Raw genomic sequence first — 25,225 nt, forward strand, 5'->3', positions numbered from 1 at the left:
ACCACCCACCGCCCACCCACCACCACCGTCACACACCACGTCCGCCACCACCACCGTCCATTACCTACCGTCTACCGCCACCAATGTCCACCACCCACCACCGCCTTCCACCACCACCACCGTCCACCATACGCCACCACCACCACCCTCTACCACAATTTATACACCACTACCTGTTTATTTTAGCAAACCGTAGAGGTTAAAGAATAAACAATCTTCTTCTGGTGGATTAAACTTCGGCAGTTTAATCCACCTTTTGTTTTATAGATGTATGTATATATGGTCTACATTTTACCTAACAAACAAACGGCACCTAACAGTGGGCTAGTCCAAGAGCGTCCACCTCTATAAAAAGCCCAAACGCAGAAGATGTCTCTAGAACGTCATTTCTGGAACACATACGAACGCTTATAATAATAATATTATTCGAAACAAAACCCCTCTTCTCGTCCCATCTAGTCTCCTCAGTCCACCGCTAACTATTATTATTATTATTTGGAGCATTCCAGAACCTCTTTCAAACTCGATCTCCGTCATCCATCGGTATGATCTACGTCCCATAGATTCGAATTCGTCACCATTATCTTCTTATTATCATGTTTACTGTTTAATTAGTTGTGTTTCAGTTGATTTAGTTACTGTTATTTTGGTTCAAAATTTGTACTGATTTAGCAGGTTTGTAGATGAATAGATCCAGTTGGATGTTGTCATTGTTTGTGATGTGTTGGTTAGGGTTTATGAATCAATTGGAGTAATTAGGTTCCTGTTTTTAGTTTGTAGGATTTTAAATTGTTGCTTTATAAATGTTATTTTATAGCGGTTTGATGTATCATAGGCAGTTCTGATACGAAATGTTTCTTAATATTATACCTGTGCTACACGTGTTAGTGATTGCTCATGTTAAAGAAACTTCAAGTTATAGTCATGGCATAGACTTTCAATGAGACTAGGGGTGTAAACGAGCTGATTTATGCTCGACTAAGCTTGAGTTTGGCTCGTTTAACTCACTAGAGCTTGGGCTCGGCTCGTTTAATTTACGAAAGCATGAGCTTGGCTCATTTCGACTCTTATTTCTAAGCCTCGAGCTTGGCTCATGAGTGGGTTTTAAAGCTCAAGCTCGAGCTCGGCTAGTTATTATTTTATTAGTTAATTTATATGCATTTTTAGTTATTTTTTAATATATATTTTAGTATAATGTTTTATGTATAACATAACATATGTTATTTCAGTATTTTTATCATAATTTTTATATAATTAATAATAATAATAATAACATTATTATATGAGTACATACCAGATAATGGATAAAAAATAATATATAAGCTCGTTTAGGCTCGCGAACCACCTTGAGCTTGATATGTGAAGTTTGGGCTTGGGCTCGTTTACTAAACAAACTTGTTTTTAGGCCTGAGTTCGGCTCGAATTCATTTAATCTTGGCTTGATTCGAACTTTTAGCGAGTCGATTTTGAGTAGCTCATGAGGTTTTAGAGAGCCATTCTAGAGTTCGGGCTCGAGCTGGTTTAATCTAGCATGATATTTGTATCCGTTGTTCTTACTTTATGTGAAATTCTGACTATTTTCAGTGGGATAAAGTAACTTCATTGAGGAAACAAGTTACAGTACTCAACAAAGATGAGCGTGGTCGGATTTGATCTCGGGAATGAAAGTTGCGTTGTGGCAGTTGCCAGGCAAAGGGGAATTGATGTTGTTCTTAATGATGAGTCAAAGCGTGAGACTCCTGCTCTTGTGTGTTTTGGTGACAAACAACGGTTTCTTGGGACAGCTGGCGCAGCTTCCAGTATGATGAACCCAAAGAATACAATCTCCCAGATTAAGCGGTTAATAGGCCGTCCCTTCTCGGACCCTGAGTTGCAACAGGATCTCAAGGCGTTACCCTTTTCTGTTACTGAGGGAGCTGATGGTTTCCCATTGATTCATGCTCAGTATCTTGGGGAAACAAAGACATTCACCCCGACACAGGTTATGGGTATGGTGTTTTCAAACATGAAGACGATGGCTGAGAAGAATTTGAATGCAGCGGTTGTGGATTGTTGCGTTGGGATACCTGCTTATTTCACTGATCTTCAAAGACGAGCGGTTATGGATGCAGCTACTATAGCCGGATTGCATCCTTTAAGGTTGATGCATGAAACAACTGCAACCGCTTTAGCCTATGGGATATACAAAACTGACTTGCCTGAAAACGAGCAGCTCAATGTAGCCTTTGTTGACATTGGGCATGCTAGCATGCAGGTATGCATTGCAGGCATCAAGAAGGGTCAGTTGAGGATACTGGCTCATTCTTTTGACCGTTGCCTCGGGGGGAGAGATTTTGATGAGGTTTTGTTCCAACACTTTGTTGAGAAGTTTAAGGAAGAATACAAGATTGATGTGTTCAAGAATGCTAGGGCTTGCCTTAGGCTTCGTGCCGCATGTGAAAAGCTCAAGAAGGTGCTTAGTGCAAATCCAGAGGCTCCTATGAACATTGAGTTCTTGTTGGATGATCAAGATGTTAGAGGTTTTATTAAAAGAGACGAGTTTGAACAAATTAGTGCGCCGATATTGGAACGCGTGAAGAAACCTCTTGAGAAGGCTCTTTCAGAGGCTCAATTAACTGTTGATAATATATATGCTGTGGAGGTTGTCGGTTCTGGTTCTAGGGTTCCAGCTGTAATTAAGATTTTGACTGAATTCTTTGGGAAAGAGCCGAGGCGTACCATGAATGCAAGTGAGTGTGTTGCTAAAGGCTGTGCTTTGGAATGTGCTATTCTTAGTCCCACTTTCAAAGTTAGAGAGTTTAAGGTATAATCCAGTTTTCTGTATAGTGACTTTGATTTCAAGTCTATGTTCTTATGATGATACTTATTTGAATAAATGTCTTTCGTTTTTAAAGGTTCAAGAAAGTTTTCCCTTTTCAATTGCTTTAACATGGAAGGGATCTGCTCAAGATTCCCAGAGTGGAAATGTGGAGACTCAACAAAGCAGTATTGTTTTCCCCAAGGGAAATGTAATTCCCAGTGTGAAAGCTTTGACTTTCTACCGGACTGGCACATTTACAGTTGACCTACAGTATGCAGATGTCAGTGAATTGCAGGCACCGCCAAAAATCAGTACATACGTGGTATAAGCTGCTCAAAATAGTTTTAGGTATTTTTGAATAATCTTCATTGTCTAAGTTTTTATCTCCATGGTGATTTTCCCAGATTGGTCCATTCCAAGCAACAAAAGCTGACTGTGCCAAGGTCAAGGTAAAAGCTCGTTTGAATCTACATGGAATTGTCTCTGTGGAATCTGCACAGGTGGGTTATTATTGAGCTTTAGACAATTACATTTTTGGTGTAAAATTGGTACCAGGTGTATTCTGATTGTCTCTCTTCTATTTTCATTCCAGCTTATTGAAGAAGAGGAAGTTGAAGTTCCAGCGTTAAAAGAACCAGCAAAGATGGATACTGATAAAGCTCCAGCTGATGCGATTTCTACCAATGAAAGTGATGTGAATATGCAGGATGCTCCTGTGACTGAGAATGGTGCTCAAGAGACAGGAGACAATCCTGTTCAGATGGAGACTGATACCAAGGTCAGTAATAACATATGATTGATCATCTGCTAGTCGTATGGTTGTTATGAAATTGATGTGTAATGATGCTCTTTAGTTTTTGGTGATCAAGATTTATTTGTAAACACGAACTTGTTTTAATAATTTCTTAGTAATTTCTTGCTGGATGCAAAATATTAGTATATATATTTTTTAAAATTGTTTTGCTGTGCAGGTGGAAGCTCCAAAGAAAAAGGTCAAAAAAACCGACATACCAGTTTCAGAGTTGGTGTATTGGGCAATGTTACCTGAAGATTTGCAGAAAGCAGTTGAAAAGGAGTTTGAAATGGCGTTGCAGGACCGTGTTATGGAAGAAACAAAGGACAAAAAGAATGCTGTTGAATCCTATGTCTATGATATGAGGAACAAGGTAAGTTATCATTACCTTCTCAATATTATTACACTTGAAAAAACCGACTCACGTTCTTCCTTGTTTTCAAGCTACACGATAAATTGCACGAGTTTGTTACGGAACCAGAGAGAGAAGCATTCATAGCTAAACTTCAAGAGACAGAAGATTGGTTGTATGAAGATGGTGAAGATGAAACTAAAGGTGTATACATTGCCAAACTCGAAGAGCTCAAAAAGGTTTGCTTTTTAACTCTTGATGTTTTATGCATACTATATGCTTTCAATACTCAAATTTAACGTTTGACACTGTTGAAACAATTGCAGCAAGGTGATCCCATTGAAAAACGGTACAATGAGCACTCGGAAAGAGGATCTTTTGTTGATCAACTGTTGAATACTATAAATTGGTACAGGCAGGCTGCGGTGTCTGGTGACCTGAAGTATGAACATATTAACTTGAGCGAGAAACAGAAGGTAACAATCTCAGAATCCCATTTTTTGATTGTATGTGCATTAATAATTTTTAATCTATTCTCACCCGGTTATCGATTATTCCCTTTCTAGGTCTTGAATGAGTGCTCGGAAGCAGAAAATTGGTTAAGAAATGCCCAGCAGCTTCAAGATACACTTCCAAAGCATGCAGAACCTGTTCTTCTGTCATCTGATATTAGAAAGAAAGCAGACACACTTGATAGGTACATATTCAACTTAAAACAATAACTTTTATTTTTAAAAGTTAAAGATCTTAAGTCATTTATGTTTGTGTATAGGGTCTGTAGGCCAATAATGACAAAACCAAAGCCGGCCCCACCAAAGCCATCTACTCCCGAGAAACCATCATCGCCTGCACCGACTCAGGAAGGCGAGCAGCCTTCTCAAGCAGAAAATGCCACAAGCCCGAACCCAAGTGCAGAAAACGTTGAGAATTCTGAAGCTATGGAAACAGAGAAGCCTGAAGCTTCTGCTGAATAAGGTCTGGTGCCTTTGATTTTGTTTCGGTTGTGTGCTTTCTTGTGTGTGGGGGGGGGGGGGTAAGCTTTTTGTTTTGTATAATCATGAATATAGATTTTGGTGGGTAATGGTCTGTCATCTTGGTTGAAATTAATTTGCCAAGGTGAAGGTTTGGGTTCACGTGTTCGAGGGTGTGTTTAGCAAGCAGGATTGTTGGCTTTTAATGGATGCAATTGAAACCTGTACACATATATTCTGAATGAATCTAGCTAAATATCACCTCAAAGTGTATCACAAAATTGTGATGAGTGCATTATGTTATCATTATTATTTACTTCAGGTTTATTCGTGAAGGCGGAGGTGCACTAAAAAACCTCAGTTGGGAGCTGAATCCGGTAACAAACCCATTTTAAAACCGATTTGAAAGAACCTGGTTTGGACCTGACCCGACTCGCTGGGTTGCAAGTTGTAACCCTATACATTAAATCCGATTTTTAAGTTTTAATCTGGTCAAACACAAACCTTTCCCCTTTATAAACCAGGTTGGAATACAACTGCCTTCGCCAAAAGCTAGTTCTGACTTCTTTGACCCGACCTGACACGGTTTCAATCCAAGCGGGTTTATTCCAGTTCGCTGTTCGGTGTAGTCGGTATCAAGGAAACTTTTGGATAAATCACCAACATAATTTTGAAAAGAAAAAAGCCTTATTATTGTCATAATAATGTGTTGTTGCCTATATACATTTGTCATAAGAGTTATTCTAGACACAACATTATTATCATTATCTAACAACAAAATACGACACAGATCCATAAGGGATTCACTAGAATAAACGCGTGCCAATAAGTTTAAACGAACCGATAGAAAACACAATCTCCATTGATTCAACATTCACATCCACTAGACCTGTGTTGGCGGCCTTCATTCCCGACATCAATCGTCTCAGGAAAGTACCTATAACCATAATCAACAAACCAAGTGACCACATTTTGCGAACTTTTATGGGTCGGGCTTGAGCTCAAGCTATGAATGGGTCGGGCTTGAGCTCAAGCTATGAATTGAGTTGAAAAGAGCTTACGTTTCTTCCTCGGGTTCGTTCTTAAGTGCATTTGTGGCTATACATTGGAAAGCAGCCTCCACATTAGTTCCTTCTTTTGCAGAAGTCTCATAGTATGGTATATTTCCCTTAGAGGCACACCATGCCTTTGCTTTTTTTCTTGAGACCTACAATCATAAGGCGCAGACTCGCATAAACTTATCATGTAACGTCTAGCGAAATAATATTATCCAACATAAAAGAAAGGCCAGCTAGTAACCTACCACTCGACCATTGCCACCATCAACATCTACTTTGTTACCGAGTACAACAAATGGAAAATTGTCAGGATCGGATGGACTCGCCTATATACAACATCGATAACCTTGTTTTAACATATGGCAAGAAAAATATTAAAGTTATATTAAGAAGAAAGGTAAAATTAGCAATCACTTGAATCAGAAATTCTTCGCGCCAATTGCCCAAATTCTCGAATGATTTCATGACGTTTACGTCGTATACAAGAACACAACAGTCAGCTCCTCTATAGAAGGCTACACCAAGGCTCTGAAATCTCTCTTGTCCAGCAGTGTCCCATATCTTGAATAATTAAAAAAAAAAAAAAATCAAGTCCTGCTATTACACCATCTAGGGCTGTTCAAAAAGCTCACAGATCGAGGCTCGGGCTCGTGGCTCGCTCGATAAAAACCCGAAAAAACTACTAAAAATACTTGATTTGAAACAACCTAAGCCGAGTTGGTTCGTTTTTGTAATCGAGCCAAACTCATCCCAAGCTCAGCTCGGCTCATGGCTCGATCTTAGGCTCGTTTAACTTCAAAATCGAGCTCAAGCCTAGCTGAGCTGCCTCATTTATTTTCGAGCCTCAAAATATGTAACACCAACTTTTTTGTCATATCATATGGGCTGTATGAAAATATTTGCCCTATCATACGGAGCATATGATGTTATAGAGTGGAAAATTCATACGGCTTGTATGGATTCTGTCGATGGCTATATCAGTCATTTCTTTCTCGGTCAACAACAAATCATATGAGCCTTTAATCAATTTCTGCCTACCATTCAGCCAGTATGATGTCACAAGCTCATATAATAAGGTGAAAAATTCGATGTGGTCTTTATGTCTTAACAATGGTCAAATTACTTCGTCAAGAAACTTTTCACCCTACCATACGACCCGTGTGACATAACTGGTGTTTGTATTGCGACGACCATATATATTATACATAGAGAGCAACAAAAATGATGTATAGCAATTCTATATGAATATTCATGTCACCTGCATTGTGAACAACCGATCTTCAAACTGAAACTTCTTTCGTTAAGAAATCGGCTCCAATGGTGGCCTTGTACTGATTGCTAAACTTACTATTCACATACCTAATCGGGCAATTGAATCCAACAAAATCAGAATATATCCATAAAAGTAACATTCGCATATTGCGTAAAACGAATTATAAATCAAATAATTTGGAAATATTACTGGTTCATCAATGACGTCTTCCCAACCCTACAACAGTAATAAAATTATATATATTAGAACATGCATGAAACCTGAATCCAATATTCGATGACCGTTAAATCACATGCACATGCATGGATAAAAGTTTATTTTCAACATGCATGCATGATCTGAAATTTGTAAAAATTTATGATGCATGATCTGAAATTTGTAAAAATTTATGATGCATGATGGTTATTATTTGTTTCGTTTGATCTTATATGTTCTAAACATATATATACATGCATATATATACCCGCTGTCTCCGAGGATGATGACCTTGAGTAGCATTCTCCGTCGAGAAGCCATGGTTAATAATAATAATAATATTATCAGTGATCAATCTTGAGAAACACCAATATTTTTGTGTTGCTGTTGAGAGAGAATCACATCAGATGATGATTATCAACATTTTCTTGCCAATTTTTCATTCTAAATCTGCTAAATTTTCTTTTCATAAAAGAAAATAACTGGGGCATATATGAAGTTTAATCAAAACATATCAGTCCTCCTTTAATTAAATAATTAATTATCTAAATTATAGATTTTAAAAATATACAAGTATTTATGTCAATATAACCAAATTATTTATATCTTTAATGAAATCAGATCTACCTTTTTTATTAAATCAATTTATATAGCCTTTTGATTGTAGGAGATGAATGTGGTAAAATTCAATTAATGATATTTATAGGTTTAAGATGATAAAAATAAAAAGAAATTATGAAAGAATAAAAATTTTATTCTTACATAATCATTCAACCTCCATGGTTCCTGGAGTTTGCACCCGTCTCTTTCTAAACTGTAATACAAAATTATGTTTTATTTATACTAATTTTATATATGGCACTCTTTTTTATGCCATTAATAATGAAACATGTTATCATATAGAATTTGCTATTCTATTACAAAAATATAATTACAACTTATAAAATCACTAGGTGTATTTTTTCGTGATTATAATACACTGTTTAAGAATACACCATGTATTCGCATGAATAATTCAGCAGAAAATATCATTTGAACCAATACCATTTAATTTGATAAAATATATGTTTTTATTTTAAATTTAATCAATTAATTTATATAGCTTAATTGTATTTGTTTTATTTCTAATAAGTAACTAACTTGAGTTGTCACATGTTAGATTTTTGTTTCACATCCCTCTGTTATATTAAATACCTCTTGATCTCCTATTAAATAATAATGATTTTAAATAATAATCTAAAATTTGTTTTAATACTTTATTCAAACTTACTAAAAGATTTCAATTATATCATATCTTAAATTATAATTTTATAAATCTTAAATATTTTTGTACTATTTATAATTCTTAAATCTTTATCACTTTTTATTTCATTGATGACTGATGAGATCCAATATACAATTTTTCATGGAACTGTTGGTTTACAATTGGCTTGACTTATAACTCGTGTAATTAAAAAATAAAAAATTCTCAAGATAGCTATTTTGACCAAGTCTTTTCAACTTTAGCCATGGTTTTGAAAAAAATAGCCATTTCTTTTTGTTGGATCTGACAAAAATTCATCAACTGCCGACGGAATTCGTTGACATGTAAAATTTCGCCTCGTGTTAACGTATTAACGGATTCGACGGAACTCATTAAAGAACCTTAGGTTCCGACGAAATTTTTAATGGATTCGACGGAATTTTTCATCTCCCTACCTCTCAAACCCTAAACCTCCGTAACCAACCTCCATCTACATGTTTCTTATTTATTTACAAAATTAAGCAAAATTTATAGTGAAATGGTTTAATTGGATTATTGTGGGGTGGTGTTTCCACACAATGAAATTTATAAAGAAATCAAAAGCAAGATATTGCAAGTTCTGTGTGATGGAATAGACTCTTCGATGAAAGCATCACAACACGATATCACTACACTTCCACATCATGGCACGAACTTGAATCATTTTCTTTTATAAGTTTGCAATTGCATGATTGTATCTTGAACATGTAAGGGTGATCGGTGCTCCTTGAACCCAATAGTACATAGCACTCGGTGGGGGCGAACAGGGTGCCTGCTGTTGTAAATGGTTCGACACATTGTAATTAATCAAAGGTGCTCTTCATTTAGCAAAATTTAAGCAGAATATGGGTACATGTTTCATTTAAAACCCAACACTACTGCTTGTTGAACACACCCTTGAATACATAGACCTAAACCTTCACTTTGACAAGTCATTTTTAAACCAAGTTGACTTGCCTTTACCCACCAAAATCTATATTCATGATTATACAAAATACCCACACAATCGACAGAAAACGAAAAAGGCACCAGCCTTATGCAGCAGACTCGGGCTTCTCTGTCTCCATGGCTGCAGACTCATCAGAATTCTCGTTTTCTGCATTCGGGTTTGGACTGGTGGCATTCTCTTCTTGAGAAGACCACTCGACTTCTTGAGCCGGTGCAGGCGAGGATGGTTTCTCAGGAGTAGACGGCTTTGGTTTCATCATTATTGGCATACAGACCCTGTACATATAAACATAAAACTTTAGCTTTCTGAAAATATGAAAATAATCAATAAATAACAAGAACTATTGAGAATATACCCATCGAGCGTCTCTGCTTTCTTTATAATATCATATGATAGAAGAACAGGTTCAGTATGCTTTGGAAGTGTTTCTTGAAGTTGCTGTGAATTCCTTAACCAGTTTTCTGCTGCTGAGCACTCGTTTAAGACCTAAAGCGTGGGTAGCCGAGTGAGAATATATAAAAAATAATAAAAAAATGGGATTTGGGATATAGTTACCTTGTGTTTTTCACTCATATCAATGTGATCATACTTCGGATCAGCAGAGACAGCAGCCTGCCTGTACCAATTTATACTATTCAACAGTTGATCAACAAAAGATCCTCTTTCCGAGTGCTCCTTGTACCATTGTTCAATGGGATCGCCTTGCTGAAATTGTTTCAACAGTGTCAAATGTATAATTTAAATATTAAAAACAGATGTATACAAGATCGAGTGTCAAAAACCAAACCTTTTTGAGCTCATCAAGTTTGGCAATGTATACACCTTTAGTTTCATCTTCACCATCCTCATACAACCAATCTTCTGTCTCTTGAAGTTTAGCTAAAAATGCTTCTCTCTTTGGTTCCGTAACAAACTCATGCAATTTATCGTGAAGCTTGAAAACAAGGGAGATTGTGAGTCGGGACGTCGGGTTTTCCAATTGTATACATTGAATAATATTGGGAAGGTAATAAGTAATGGCAACTTACCTTGTTCCTCATATCATAAACGTAAGCTTCCACAGCATTCTTTTTGTCCTTTGTTTCTTCCATAAGCCGGTCCTGCAACGCCATTTCAAGCTCCTTTTCCACCGCTTTCTCCACATCTGCAGGTAGCATTGCCCCATACACCAACTCGGAAACTGGGATGTCGGTTTTTTTTACCTTTTTCTTTGAAGCTTCCACCTGCATAGCAAAACAAATATAAAAAAGATACTAATATCCTACAAAAAAAAAGTTCATGTGTTAATTAGACATTTACCTTGGTATCTGCTTCAATCTGAACAGGATTTTCTACTGTCTCTTGAGCACCATTCTCAGTAACAGGAGCATCCTGCATATTCACATCACTTTCATTGGTAGAAGCCATGTCAGCTGGAACCTTATCAATATCCATCTCTGATGGTTCTTCAGATGCAGGAACTTCAACTTCCTCTTCTTCAATAAGCTGGAATTAAAAAAGAATGCAATTCATCAAAAACGTCTTACTACACACAAAGGACCAACAAAACCAAAATTTTGACTATCTAAAAGTCAATAACAACCCACCTGTGCAGATTCCACAGAAACAATTCCATGCAGATTCAAACGGGCTTTTACCTTGACCTTCACACGGTCGCCTTTTGTAGCTTGAAAAGGACCAATCTGTGCAAAATCACAGCGCACATCATTTAGGCGATGAAAATCGTTCAAAAAACTACCTAAAATTTGAATCTTTGAGAAGTGTATACCGTGTAAGTACTGATTTTTGGCGGTGCCTGCAATTCACTGACATCTGCATACTGCACGTCAACTGGAAATGTGCCGGTCCTGTAGAAAGTCAAAGCTTTCACACTGGGAATACCATTTCCCTTAGGGAAAATAATACTGCTTTGTTGATTCTCCACATTCCCATTCTGGGGATCTTGGGCGGATCCTTTCCATGTTAAAGCAATTGAGAAAGGAAAGCTTTCTTGCACCTTTAAAACCAAAAACTCAAATAATTATTTTTGGATGTGACGATGTGATCCAAACAAAATCTTATCAAAATAGTTAGTTATTCATTTATCCACATCGATGATAAATGTCACACTGAATTCAAATATTTGTACTAATTAATATACCCATGTGTTCATACATTTATTTCCATATTCTCTATTTTTAAGGGCTCCAAAAAGTCCACTCACGTGTATGCAGAGAGAGCACGCACAAATCTATACTTGAATTGAAGAGAAAAACAAATCTCAATTTAATGATATAACTATTAAAAAACAGTATATAATAGTTATTTACATATAAACAAAAATTGTGGAACTAGATTTAAAACGAATAGAAAGTTAACAATGATAGTCTATTCATTTACTCCAATCCATAACTAGCATATAGTTATTATTAAATTTGATCGAGTCATCTTTATCACTAATTTGACTTCAATTTTTTCATGCACTTTTCATGATTTAAAACCTTTTCATATACAAAAGACAATCCAAATTAGATTCTTAATACAATGAGAAAACCGATATCAGACGTCACTAATTAGATTCTTTATATATCGAGAGAACCGATATCAGGCGTCACTAAGACAGAACAAAAACATGCATAAAAAGACAAGTGGATTATACCTGGAATTCTCTAACTTTAAAGGTGGGACTAAGAATAGCGCATTCCAAAGCACAGCCTTTGGAAACACACTCACTTGCATTCATGGTACGCCTCGGCTCTTTCCCAAAGAATTCAGTCAAAATCTTAATTACAGCTGGAACCCTAGAACCTGAACCAACAACCTCCATGGCGTATATATTATCAACTGTGAGTTGAGCCTCATAAAGAGCCTTCTCCAGAGGTTTCTTCACACGTTTCAATATCGGCGCACTAATTTGTTCAAACTCATCTCTTTTAATTAAACCTCTAACATCTTTATCATCCAACAAGCATTCAATGTTCATAGGTGCCTCTGGATTTGCACTAAGCACCTTCTTGAGCTTCTCACATGCCGCACGAAGCCTAAGACACGCCCTTGCATTCTTAAACACATCAATCTTGTACTCTTCCTTAAACTTCTTAGCAAAGTGTTGAAACAAAACCTCATCAAAATCCCTCCCTCCGAGGCACCGGTCAAACGTATGAGCCAGTATCTTTAACTGCCCCTTCTTGAACCCTGCAATGCATACCTGCATGCTCGCATGCCCAATGTCAACAAAGGCTACATTGAGCTGCTCATTTTCAGGCAAGTCAGTTTTGTATATCCCATAGGCTAGAGCGGTTGCAGTTGTTTCATGCATCAACTGTAAAGGATGCAACCCGGCTATAGTAGCTGCATCCATAACCGCCCGTCTTTGAAGATCAGTAAAATAAACAGGAATCCCAATGCAGCAATCCACAACCGATGCGCTTAAATTCTTTTCGGCTACCGTCTTCATGTTTGAAAACACCATGCCCATAACCTGTGTTGGTGTAAACGTCTTTGTTTCCCCAAGATACAGAGCATGAATTAACGGGAACCCATCAGGCCCCTCAGTAACTAAAAAGGGCAACGCCTTAAGATCCCGCTGCAACTCAGGGTCCGAGAACGAACGGCCTATTAACCGCTTGATCTGAGAAATAGTATTCTTCGGGTTCATCATACCGGAAGCCGCACCAGCTGTCCCAAGAAACCGCTGTTTGTCACCAAAACACACGAGAGCGGGAGTTTCACGTTTTGACTCATCATTAAGAACAACATCAATTCCCCTTTGCCTTGCAACTGCCACAACGCAACTTTCGTTCCCGAGATCAAACCCTACCACGCTCATCTTTGTTGAGTAATGTAACTTGTTTCCTCAATGCAGTTACTCTATCCTACTGAAATCAATCTGGATTTCACATATAGTAAGTACAATGAATACAAATAAGTATAAAAAAGGAAACATAAAGATCCAACATTAACTGCCAAACTTAAAAATTAATCTACAGAAAAATTTAACATCTGCAACCAGTGTTGGTCAAATCAGGACTAGTAAGCGATTAATCGCTAATCGGCCGAACACTGACTAATTTTTAGCTAACCGGCTAAATCACCCCTGTTCAGGTCTAATCGCCCCAAATCGGTTTTAGTCGGACCAAATCGCCAGCAAATTTCTAGACATTATCTGGCCAAACTTTGTAAACTACATAAAAAAATGTGTGTGTGTGTGTAACTGAAAAATACAGACCAAAATATGTATATGTATAAAACTAAAAATTACATGCAAAAATGTGTGTGTATAAATATATAAAACTGAAAACCACATATAAAAATTCCAATCCGATTAAACATGATTAATCACTAGTCCCGACCTCCCACCGCCACCGGCCGACTAGCGCCCAGCGAGTTCTACAACACTGTCTATAACCGCATTCAATACATCAAACTGCTTTAAAATAACATTTGTACAGCAAGATCAAGCACAATTTCAAATCCTACAAACTATCATGACGTCATAACACGATCAAGCAATCAAACAGAGAGCACATTACTCCGATTCAGTCATAAACCCTAGCCTACACATCCACAGCAATGACAACACAAAACTGAAAACAGATCGTCAATATATCACCACAACAACGCTTTAACCTAAAAAAACCTGCTAAATCAGTACGGATTCGAACTAAACATAATAATAACTAAATCAACTGAAACGCAACAAATTAAAGAGTAAACATCATAGTGTAAGTTGAAATGGTGACGAATTCGAACCTATTTTGAAAACGAAAAGACCTTTCACGAATTAATTCACCAGATTATTATTATTATTATTATTTATAGAAGTTCATACTATCATGCGTGTGAAAAAAGCTTCTGGTCATCTTTCGCATTTGGGCCTACTTGAGAAAAAAAAAGTTAATTAAATAATATTCAAAAAAATAAATTAATAAAATTTATGGTGAAATATAAAATTATAATTTATAAAGCTTTAGCAAAGTCCATGGCTTTGTAGCCTAGTGGCATCTTGGTGGTGGGATAAGGCTTAGGGACCATAAGGTCCTGGGTTCGAATCCCATAAAAAGGGGGTTTTCCCAACTTTTGTTGGCTTTCCTCCTGAATTGGTGGTTAGGCATTATTGCCTAGTGGAGATGGATATGATCGCGTGGTTCTGCTGGTACTATACTCCAGTGGTCCGTGAGTGATCCTAAATTTGCCGTTCAAAAAAAAAAAAATAAAGCTTTAGCAAAACTGTGTCATAGCCTCGGTCAAACAAAGTCTCTGTTGGTTGATTAAATAAAAGTACTACTCTTGTGTCTACTTAAGTCTAAAACGTGGCACGATTTGATAAGCCTGAGCGTGGTGGGGAGAGATGCGGCGGCGTTTGGCCCAAAACGTCGGCGAAGGCTCCTAACGTTAGATGAGAATGATAGTTGGGCCAAGCCATACAACCAGTCAATGGGATGGAAGGTGGTGGCATTTTGGACATTGTCAACTACGTTTGGTCTAAGGGTTAATATGTCATATTAAGAGTTGTAACATCCGGCCCCTCTCACCATTAATATTGTCCGCTTTGCCCACGAAGAGCTCACGGATTTGTTTTTAGTTGCCCAGGTGGAGACTTACCAGGAGGTCACCTATCCTGCTACTACTCCCATCTAAACACGCTTAACTGTGGGGCTCTCCTCTCGTCCACTACCATTAAGCCCAAAACGTGTTGGTGATTTAAGAGGCGGGATATTTACTTACGAACCAATGATCTTTCCTGTCCACGGACGATGTGAGATTTGCCAAGGGTGTTAAAAGAGTGATCATTACTTTCAAGACTAATATAGATGTATGTTGTGTGTGTGTAGAGTTACGTTATGAATGATAGTTTAAATTAGAATCAATTAAAATATTAAATGATGTTTCACCATAGTAATCATACTAGACATTTGATTGAAAACACGGTTAATAAATAGAGAGTTGACCCATATAACAACCTGATTATCTCAATTTCCATTCCTGATGAAAGTTCATGACTCTTTGATTCGTCGAAGATGACGCGTAATAGCGTTATGTATATATGATTCCAGAGGTGTAACATAATGAAGATTATGTGTCATAAGGTTTTGTAACGGTTTGATTTTGACTAATATCTGTTGTCATAAAATGTAGACTAATATAGACTTACATAACTAGACATTAAACCTAACTTCATAAATGCATCCATTTCGACTTCCGTTCACTCATGACTAATGTAGCATGCCGTAACATAGTAAGTTATCATCATGGGCTTATAATGAGTTCTTACCAAGTTAATCTTTGATTATTGCATGCAACCATTATAAAACAAATCTAAATAAACGATCACCTTGCATAACCTTTCTTTCAATTCATGTCAACCAATTGCTAATAATCCAATAATGGTTTTCTTAAACATGTATGATTCGGCATTCACACATGATTCCCGGCCCTAAACTTAGCCTTTGGTTTGATTCTCATTAGTAGTACAAAATATGTAATACCTTGTAAACATATGAAACATCATCGCAACGCGCATATACAAAACCTTATTTATAAAAAGTTTAAATAATTCAGGTATTTTCTATATTCTCGTAATAGTTTAGCATTCTAAAATAAAACCAGCATATAAATGCATATATTATTACAATTTTATAAATATCATAACATATATTATTATATTATTTAGTTATACTTTTATAACTTTAATTATATATAATAATAAATACAAATTTAATTCAGTAAATATCATAATATGATTTGGTTCACACCCCCACTATATAAACATACATGCCATCCTTCCATAGTTCCATCCCACCCATCCAATTCTCGATCGCAATTAGAGAATAATACTCAATACCATCCGCAGGTACCAATTCATAAATTTGTTATTTTTTAAGAAATTTCATTCATCTAATGAAGACCTATGTATATTTTTGAATTTTGTTTCAATAGTTCAAACCAATCATTTTCAAGTAAAGAGTTTTCGTGTCACTTTCATGTGATATAGATCGATCAAAGGAAATGAATATGCAAGATTCAATACACTTCACGTGATCCCACGAACCTGAATCGTTTTCTTTTATGTTACAGGAGATATGTCGATATTTAAAATTATGAGGTTAATCTTAGCGCATTGCTATAAGTGCAAAACAAACTTCGATGAATTGGAATACAAGTAATTAACTATCTATACATGTAAAATATCCTTAGCTGGTTTTGCTATTTAAAAAGGACTAGCAGCGTAGCCTGTTGCCTGTTTGCCTTCCATTTTCGATGTAAATTACACTTATTCTAATGAATCGTCTTTTGTTGGTAGGCATATGGTATTTTGCAGCCTAGGTTGTCTAAGCAAAGAAAAAGAGGAACACGCTAAAGAAAATACTAAGATCGAGATAATTATATGTAAACGTAAAAGAAAGTGGTTCATTCCTATGGCTCAGGAAAAGAAAGAGATCCAACATGTTGATCCAGTTGTTCGGAGCATGCCAAAGCGCATGATCAGGAAACCGGCTCGGTATCTAGTTTGAGTTAATGTTGACTCCATTACTTAGACATTAAACCCATGATCCGATGTTATTAGTTGACGTTTTTAGTTTTTCATTTTCATTGTCGTTTAAGTAAAGCTTGTCCATCTTTCTTAAAAGTTTGTGTCACACCCCGACCAATGAAGGCGGAAATGTCGAGGCGCGACATGATTGCTCATTGCACAATGACACTATAAAGTTAGAATATTTAAACAACTCATTTAAATCCATATCATCATAAATAACACAACAATTGTTCATACAAAATGCCAAATAGATAGATAAACAAATAACTTGTTCTTTTATTTTCTAATATCCTAAAGCCAAGATAATAAGTTTCTTCAAGTAATCCAATCAAGTTAACATCAAACCTGTAACATTGCATAAAATAGAGTTTGTCAACACACGAAAGTTGGTGAGCAATTTTCATAGTTTTGGACAATAAGTATATAGTATGAAATCCACAACTAGTATATGAAAACAATAAATAATAGCAACAATTTAGATAATAAAACCGTCAATAAGAATACATTGACAATAATAATGAAATCGTCAATAAGAATACATTGACGACACCTTTCTATATGGGGATACCATATATACTCGGAATTAACGTATGATCATACTTTGATGAGGCTACCCGCCTTAGCATTCAAGAATTTGCACATAATCATGTAAAACATATAACACCAAATCGAGCATTTATTTAAGTAAACATATACAATACGTGTTGTGGTTTAAGACTCAAGTATAAATCATTTGAATTTGAATAAGTATGCAATGCCACCCCCAAAACGAAAGATGGAAAACGGGGGATGAAAAAGTACTCACATTAACAAGTAACTTGAAAGATAGTGTCGTGAATAATCGGAGAGATCGGTTTAACGAGCAAGACCTATATTAAACGGGTCTTGTGTTAGTAGGTAGTCTTGGAAAGGTTTAAAATAAAATACATGACAAATAATGTAAATAAATAAAGTTTAGGATTTAAAATGTAAATATTTGAGAAATTAAAGAAACGAGTTTTGTAAAATAAGTTTACTCGAAACCGGGTCTCGGTATTCTATTCATTAGTTTTTTTCTTTTTTTACTCAACCTATGTTAAGTAATAATGTGGGTTAAAATGCGATATTGCAAAACCTTTGGTTATAAGAATACCAAAACGAGGTTTAAACGAGTGTTCGGGTTTGTCGGTTCGAGACTTGATAATTGACCAAGCTCACAGTTAACTTCCCAAAATAATAAATGTTATGAGATAACTCAATAAAATCAAAATAGACTTAACCAAGTATGTAGTTCTATTGTGAAGAACCTTAACGTTCGTTAAGCGAGTATACGACCTTATCGGTTCGAACTTGTTATAAGATCAAGTTGGTTACCGACATGCCAAGTATGTTTAGAAATTAACTAAAATTGATTTAAAATATAATCTTGAAGAAAAATATGAGTTTTGGTGGCTAAAAACACACTTGTGTGTCTTAAGCGAGTGAACTCGGTTTAGTTCGGTTTTTGGTTCGGTCATTGACTCGGAGTAAGACCGAGGATGGTTACCACATACCCAATTACCATGGAACTTGTAAAATAACTTATAAATAATAATACTCAAGTTTTACATTCAAAAAGTTAACAATAAAGCTTTTAAACAAAAGTTCGGTTTTTGGTTCGGTCCTTGACTCGGAATAAGACCGAGGATGGTTACCACATACCCAATTACCATGGAACTTGTAAAATAACTTATAAATAATAATACTCAAGTTTTACATTCAAAAAGTTAACAATAATACTTTTAAACAAAAGTTCGGTTTTTGGTTCGGTTCTCAACTCAGGATGAAACCGAGGCTAGTCACCACATACCCAATACCATGGAACTTGACAAATATGAAAAATAAACTAAAATATGTAGAATTTAAGCAAGTATAACAAGTTATATGGTTAGATTTGTTAAATATATAAACAAGGACTACAAAGTCCTCTATGTAACCTTGCCTTACTAGTCCGACATTTCAACCGGCCGAGACCGGAGAAATGAAAGACCGAAGGTAAACAATGAGTGTATATTATATATATGTTGTAACATCAAGCTTTAAGTATTGAGAAGTTAGTTAAAATGAAAGATTAGCTTATGAAGAACAACCTTAGAATTCAAGAATTTGAGAGAGAAATGAAGAAATGAGCAAGCACAAATAAAGAAGATGGGTGTGTATATATAGGGTAAGTTGAATGGGTCTTTCATAAAGGGTGTTTCATGAAAATGGGTTGGTTATAGACCCAAGAAAGCACAAACTATAAATGGGTCATTCAAGTCTCCATTTTGGTAGTTTTAGTCCCTGGAGTTCGTTTTGAGCGTTTTCGGGGAATTTTAAGAACCGAAAAGGGTGTTTTTTTTTATCCAACAACTATAAAACAAATATTTAACATACAATTCATCATTTTGATAATATCGAAAGGTTCGGGATACAAAACGGGTCGGGTTTACATTAAAAATACAAGTATAAAATAACCCAAAATTGACAAATGTCACAGTTTGGACTTATGCTTTTATTGTAATTAATTGGATTCTTTTGTTTAGTATTTAGTAAAAGAAATGATTGAGGTTTTTGCTAATTTATTCGTTCAAACTAAAACTAAAACTAATTTGATGTATGATATGATATGATATGATATGATATGATATGATATGATGTGTTTCATGTGAATGCTTACATCTTTATTTGTTTAATTTACCTATTTGTAAGTTATATTATAGGAAAATTGGTTTTAAATAATCCCAACTATCACCTATTGGCAAATAATAGGCCCAACTTTGCTCTTGGCTGGTGGCGGTCCTAACTAAAGGGGTATTTGTTTTTAACGGGCCGCGACTAACGGATGTTAACCCCGTTAGTGAATTGCTGACGTTGACCTTCTTTTCCAGCCGGAAACCTGCAACTCGCCACCATTCTCAATATCATCACACCGTCTCCCTCCCTCTTCAAAACACATCAGAAATTTGAAAATGAAGTACATTACATCTTCTTCCATGGCCAATCCCTAGATACCAAACCCGATCTTATTTTCAAAAATTCGAAATCAATGTTACACGATCGACAAAATAAGCATAGGGCTTTTGTTAAGGGGGTCAAAACGAGCCGAATGAAGTGCCAATTACCTCGAATGACGCACAGTTGACGAGGGTGGACTTCGCCGGAGACAACAACGGCGACACGTCGGTTAGGTTTCGTATGAGGGGAAAGATAGAGAGAGAGAGACGGTGTAACGATTTTAGGGAGAATGGAGACGAGTTGCAGGTTTCCGGTAGGTTTCCGGCCGGAGAAGAAGGTCAACGTCAGCAAATCACTAACGGGGTTAACATCCGTTAGTCGCGGCCCGTTAAAAACAAATACCCCTTTAGTTAGGACCGCCACTAGCCAAGTGCAAAATTAAGCCTGTTATTTGCCGATAGGTGATAGTTGAGATTATTTAAAACCAATTTCCCTATATTATATATACATGTATACACGTAAACGTTTAAAAATATAACAAAAAAATTATAGGAACAAGTTAGTTAAATGATTTTTATGTACATAATATATTCAAATATGTATAAAAAAGGTAAAAAAATTTAAAAGAACATGTACCTAATCCTATAGTGTTCTATAATAAACCTCATGCATACATATAAAATCGGATCTGAAGCGTCAAATAACTAGGGGCTTTGAAATCCTGTGAAATCCTGTTACAGGTAGACTCGGAAAAAATGCGGAAAAAAAACATATATTAATTATATTAGTTATTTTTATTATAATTTATATATAATAATAAATGCATCCTTTAATACGGTATTATCATAACATATATTATTATTTGGTTCACGTACACCCCCACTAAATATCATAGCATCTTAGTATTCCAATTCTCTCTCGCCATTAGAGAATAAGTCAATAAACACTAGATAGCTTTGCAGGTATACATATTCAATTTTTCTTAATTATTTTTTAGAAGTTTTATTCATCTTAGTTTAGTTAATTTGTTTCAGATAGTTCCATCACTTTCAGGTAGGATTTTGGTGTCACTTGTGTGTATATAGGTCACGTCGATCAAACGAGCTACTTAAGCCATTTTCTTTTATGTTTCAGGAGACATGTCGACAATCCATGCTACCGAAGAAGCGAATGTAACTTCTGTTGCCCGGACCTGGTCATTTAAAATTGAATTATTCATGCCTTGCTTTAGTTGCAAAAAGATCATCGGGCAAGTGGTTAATCATGGGTTTAGGGCCGGCCCTATAGTGATGCCGAGTGAAGTTAGGGCTTTAGGCCCCTGATAAAATAAAGCCCCCGATTAAAAAGTTCAAAAACTTTTATATATACCAAAAAGGCATATTAAAACTAGTTTAATGAGAAAACAACACTACTAGATGTTGCTCCAGTGGCTAAGGTACAGGATTTCCGCATACCAAAAGTTTTCAAAGTTCGGGTTTGATTCTTTTTGGATACAATTTTTTTTTGTCACGGTTTATTCAGTGTGTTTCTACATTTTCCCTAGGCCAAGTTTATACAACTTTTTTCCATTATTATTGGGAAACATAAAAGAAAGTTTGGTGCTTTCTATATTCCTTTGACTTCATTATCATCATCATCGTACTCAGTATATCCTACCAATAGCAAAATTATAGTAGGGTCTGAGGAGGGTAAGATGTAAACAGTCTTACCTCTACCCCGTAGGAATAGAGAGACTGCTTCTGGTGAGACCCCCGGCTTGATAGTAGTTTTGCATCAAGCCTTGGACATAAGGCAGGCACATAACACTCAACCATCGGAACACTGGCCGATTGGTGCATGTACCCTTGTCTTTCAGCTATCAACGCCACCACATGATGCCTGATTAACCTTCCGTCACTTTTAATGTTATTTTCACGAGATTATTAAAATAACGTCAAAATTAGTGCGGTTTCACTTTTGTTCATTGAGGGTTCACACATATATATTCCTTTGACTTGTATTATATAAATCAAATAAGTCCCTTTTCCAAACAAAATTGGAAATTTTTTTAAATTAATATTTGAAACACGATAATCGCTTAATTTATAGATTTTGTAGTTTCATCTCTCTAATTTTATGTAAGGCACCTTATTTTCTTTGCTTTAGACCCTTAAAAATGGTTCAGCCGTCACTGCATGGGTTTAATGCGTTTGGGCCTGCTCCGAAGTATTTATCCAGTCGTTCGGAGCAGACCCAAAAGCACAATTAAGAAACAGGTCTGGAATGTAGATTGATTCCAAGGATGCTACGCATTACTTGGTTCAGGTTTTTAGCTTTTCATTTTCATTGTTATAAAGTAACGTTTGAAATAAATAAGAGATCATAAGATTACTCCAAGCTTGTTCATTTTTCTTTCCTAATTAATTCTTGAAAAGCTAACCATCTCCATCGTCCTTATTATTACGTTTTTACAACATTCAAAATAATAGATACCAAGTAGATAGATTATGAGATTATTATGGTTATCTATTTAAAGTTGGTTTTACGTTGTTGTCTAACACATAATTTGCGTTGGTTCCATAAAAGTCTTTTTAAAATATTGAAATATAATAATGTAGTGTAGGATAATACGTAAAAGGAGGGGGGGGGGGGGGGGGGGGAGGGGGGATGGGAGTATATATTGGATTTGCCAGTTATCTTATATATGGCCGAAGTCGGGCTCATGACGACCTAATCGAATTGAGAGAAGCTGTAGGCATTATTGTGGATCATGATCTATCGGAGAACCATGCCCTCAATTAACATTAAGAACCTTTATGCTGACAAAGTATTCACAAGCGGTAATGGAGAACATGCCCAGGCCCCTTCTAATGGAAGGATATTATTCAGTCAGTATTTGGTTCATCCAACACGTACACGTCATGAACATCATGCTTTTCTATGTTCTTGAAACTTGAATGTAACTAATGGGAGTGAAGATATTATACACAATGTGTGTACTCCGCTAATATATGTACCTTTTTAAAATTTGGCTAAAATGATGAAATCTCTTTGAAACATCAAGTAAAACTAATTAAAACATATTAATGTACGATATGATGTGATGTGTTTCATGTGAATGCTTATAAATTTCTGTTTGTTCACTTTAACTGATGATAACTGCAATACTTTTTAGTACTAATTACATTATATGACAAGCTGAAGAGGTAGGTCCCAGCAGAGACCAGTTGGTCCCGCAAGACTCACCTTGAACAGGGTTGTCTGCGCAAAGGCCATCTGCTCCCGCAGGACCCACCATGCTCATAGAATCTTACGCGCAGTACGCAAGCTGTACACGCAGGGAAAGCCTCCCAATGGTGAAGTACCCCGCCTGTTCCCGCAGTTGCGGATACAAGCCATCAGGGAAGGCTACCCGCAGACAGCAAGGCTACACGTACAAGATTAGCTACTTCAGCAGTCACGTGAAGGCATGAGCAAGGCAGGAACAATCCCGCCCAAATGAGCCAGTCTGATTCTGAAAGATCTTTTGTACCATACCTACCAAGGTATGGATAGGACAGACGATCTGACCAGAACAGCCCATGAGCCAATCACAGGGTGACAGCTCACCGACAACAGTGCGAGGAGGAGCACCCTCTAGTACTGTTTGTCACTATTAGCCGCTGCCTACTCACCAACTCTCACTGTGGAGCAGGCGCAGCCTACAGTTGGTGGAATAGTATTACTGTTGGCCGTAACATATTCACCAACCAGCATGGCCTGCGTACAATCCACAGTCAGTAGGACGTGCATGGTCTACAGTTGGTGGAATAGTGCAGCCGACTTTATTACTGTTGGCTGTAACCTACCCACCAACCAGTATGGCCTGTGCGTAATCCACTGTTGGTTGAACAGGAATACTATTCAGCCGGCTGTACCTTCTAGAAAACCTACCTTCGGCTATAAATACTCCAATATCTTGGAATGGTAAGATCATCTACTATCTCGTATAACTTACTTGATAATTGCTCTAATAGTATTCATATACTTTTATATTCAAAGAGCAATATAGACTGATTCTCACGCCGGAGGGTGGTCACAAGGAGGAACCCCCCCCTTCTCAGTGACGAGCTTACGGTGTCTGTTTTGCAGGTTCCCTAAAGTACAACTTACTCTGCTGGACCTAACCTTCGTGGGAAACATTATCTAGCCCCCAGATTATCCATAATCTGCCCGGGGTCCCTTAGTGTTTCTTCATTGGCGCCATCCGTGCATAAGGCTAGAACTACATCTTTCTCCAGTTTTTCAAAACTTCCAAGATGACTAGAGAAATTCCGGTAACCACAACCCCAGCCACTGGGGTAAACACCGGCAACACAATATTTACAAACACTACCCCAGCCACCCAAGCTGGGGCAAGTGAAATACATTTTACGAACACTACCCCAGTCACTCATGTAGGGGCAAGTGGAGTAAATATTCCACTGGGATTTACTGATGCCCAGCTGGAAAAACGACCTCGAGCCCCTCGCCAAACACTTGATCAAGTGAAGGCATGGGCCGAGGCACGTCAAAGAGAATTTCAGGCTGAGTTGGACGAACGCTTGCGTTCAGTCCAACAAGCTGAGGAATTCGGTAGTACTCGTCAGCACCTCAACATGAGTAGTGAGTACGAGTACTCAGACGGCGAGGGGGAAGACTCCGACACCGATGCGAACCCTCGCCATAGGGCGAAAGGGAAGCGTAAGGAAACGGATCCCCAGCCAAAAAGGAATTTTGGGGAAGCATTCCAACCAGTCACAGAAAAAAGCGAGCGTGACTTCTCCAAGGCCTTTAGACCTACTGCTACAAACGCAGGAAGGTCAAAATTTGCAAGGGACATTGCAGAAGCAATCGCCCCGAGGAGTGCTAAACAAATGTCCAACATTGGCACATACGATGGTCTATCCGACCCAGATGACCATCTGAACAGGTTCATTGCGGGGGCAACCGTCAGTAACTGGACGGAACCCACGTGGTGCTACATGTTCCAGATGACTCTGGTAGGAGCAGCCAGAGCATGGTTCGACCGTTTACCGGTCCACCACATTTATGACTGGGCAGACTTCCAGAACAAGTTCAGT

The 25,225-nt window shown here is 37.0% G+C and overlaps 2 protein-coding genes and 1 pseudogene across 2 annotated transcripts; 1 reads left to right on the forward strand and 2 right to left on the reverse strand.

The window, feature by feature from the left end:
- The first annotated feature begins 1,628 nt into the window (after nt 1-1,628).
- LOC143557592 (heat shock 70 kDa protein 15-like) lies at nt 1,629-4,953 on the forward strand. Its single transcript, XM_077046630.1, has 9 exons — nt 1,629-2,803; nt 2,895-3,122; nt 3,205-3,300; nt 3,393-3,578; nt 3,772-3,966; nt 4,038-4,184; nt 4,272-4,421; nt 4,512-4,642; nt 4,718-4,953. The coding sequence occupies exons 1-9, from the start codon at nt 1,634-1,636 to the stop codon at nt 4,917-4,919; spliced, it is 2,505 nt and encodes an 834-aa protein (XP_076902745.1). The 5' UTR covers nt 1,629-1,633; the 3' UTR covers nt 4,920-4,953.
- A 704-nt stretch (nt 4,954-5,657) lies between these two features.
- LOC143557568 (ras-related protein Rab7-like) lies at nt 5,658-7,763 on the reverse strand (annotated as a pseudogene).
- A 1,995-nt stretch (nt 7,764-9,758) lies between these two features.
- Nucleotides 9,759-13,481, reverse strand: LOC143557569 (heat shock 70 kDa protein 15-like). Its single transcript, XM_077046610.1, has 9 exons — nt 12,312-13,481; nt 11,442-11,669; nt 11,260-11,355; nt 10,973-11,158; nt 10,702-10,896; nt 10,461-10,607; nt 10,229-10,378; nt 10,029-10,159; nt 9,759-9,948 (listed from the first exon to the last, which is right to left on the reverse strand). Exons 1-9 carry the CDS (start codon nt 13,479-13,481, stop codon nt 9,759-9,761), a joined length of 2,493 nt encoding a protein of 830 aa, XP_076902725.1.
- Nucleotides 13,482-25,225: the final 11,744 nt, after the last annotated feature.

Source organism: Bidens hawaiensis, unplaced genomic scaffold, assembly GCF_021521415.1.
Source record: "Bidens hawaiensis isolate Kalapana, Puna unplaced genomic scaffold, B.hawaiensis_p1.1 tig00019071_1, whole genome shotgun sequence".
Classification (NCBI taxonomy): domain Eukaryota; kingdom Viridiplantae; phylum Streptophyta; class Magnoliopsida; order Asterales; family Asteraceae; genus Bidens; species Bidens hawaiensis.

Bases quoted from the DNA above. Each gene is read 5' to 3' on its own strand.
- LOC143557592 (XM_077046630.1), top strand. From the start codon at position 1,634: ATGAGCGTGGTCGGATTTGATCTCGGGAATGAAAGTTGCGTTGTGGCA. The intron at 2,804-2,894 runs GTATAATCCAGT...TCGTTTTTAAAG, and splicing joins TCAAAGTTAGAGAGTTTAAG to GTTCAAGAAAGTTTTCCCTT. The intron at 3,579-3,771 runs GTCAGTAATAAC...TTTGCTGTGCAG, and splicing joins AGATGGAGACTGATACCAAG to GTGGAAGCTCCAAAGAAAAA.
- LOC143557569 (XM_077046610.1), bottom strand. From the start codon at position 13,481: ATGAGCGTGGTAGGGTTTGATCTCGGGAACGAAAGTTGCGTTGTGGCA. The intron at 11,356-11,441 runs GTATACACTTCT...GATTTTGCACAG, and splicing joins CAAAAATCAGTACTTACACG to ATTGGTCCTTTTCAAGCTAC. The intron at 10,160-10,228 runs GTAACTATATCC...CCCACGCTTTAG, and splicing joins ATATGAGTGAAAAACACAAG to GTCTTAAACGAGTGCTCAGC.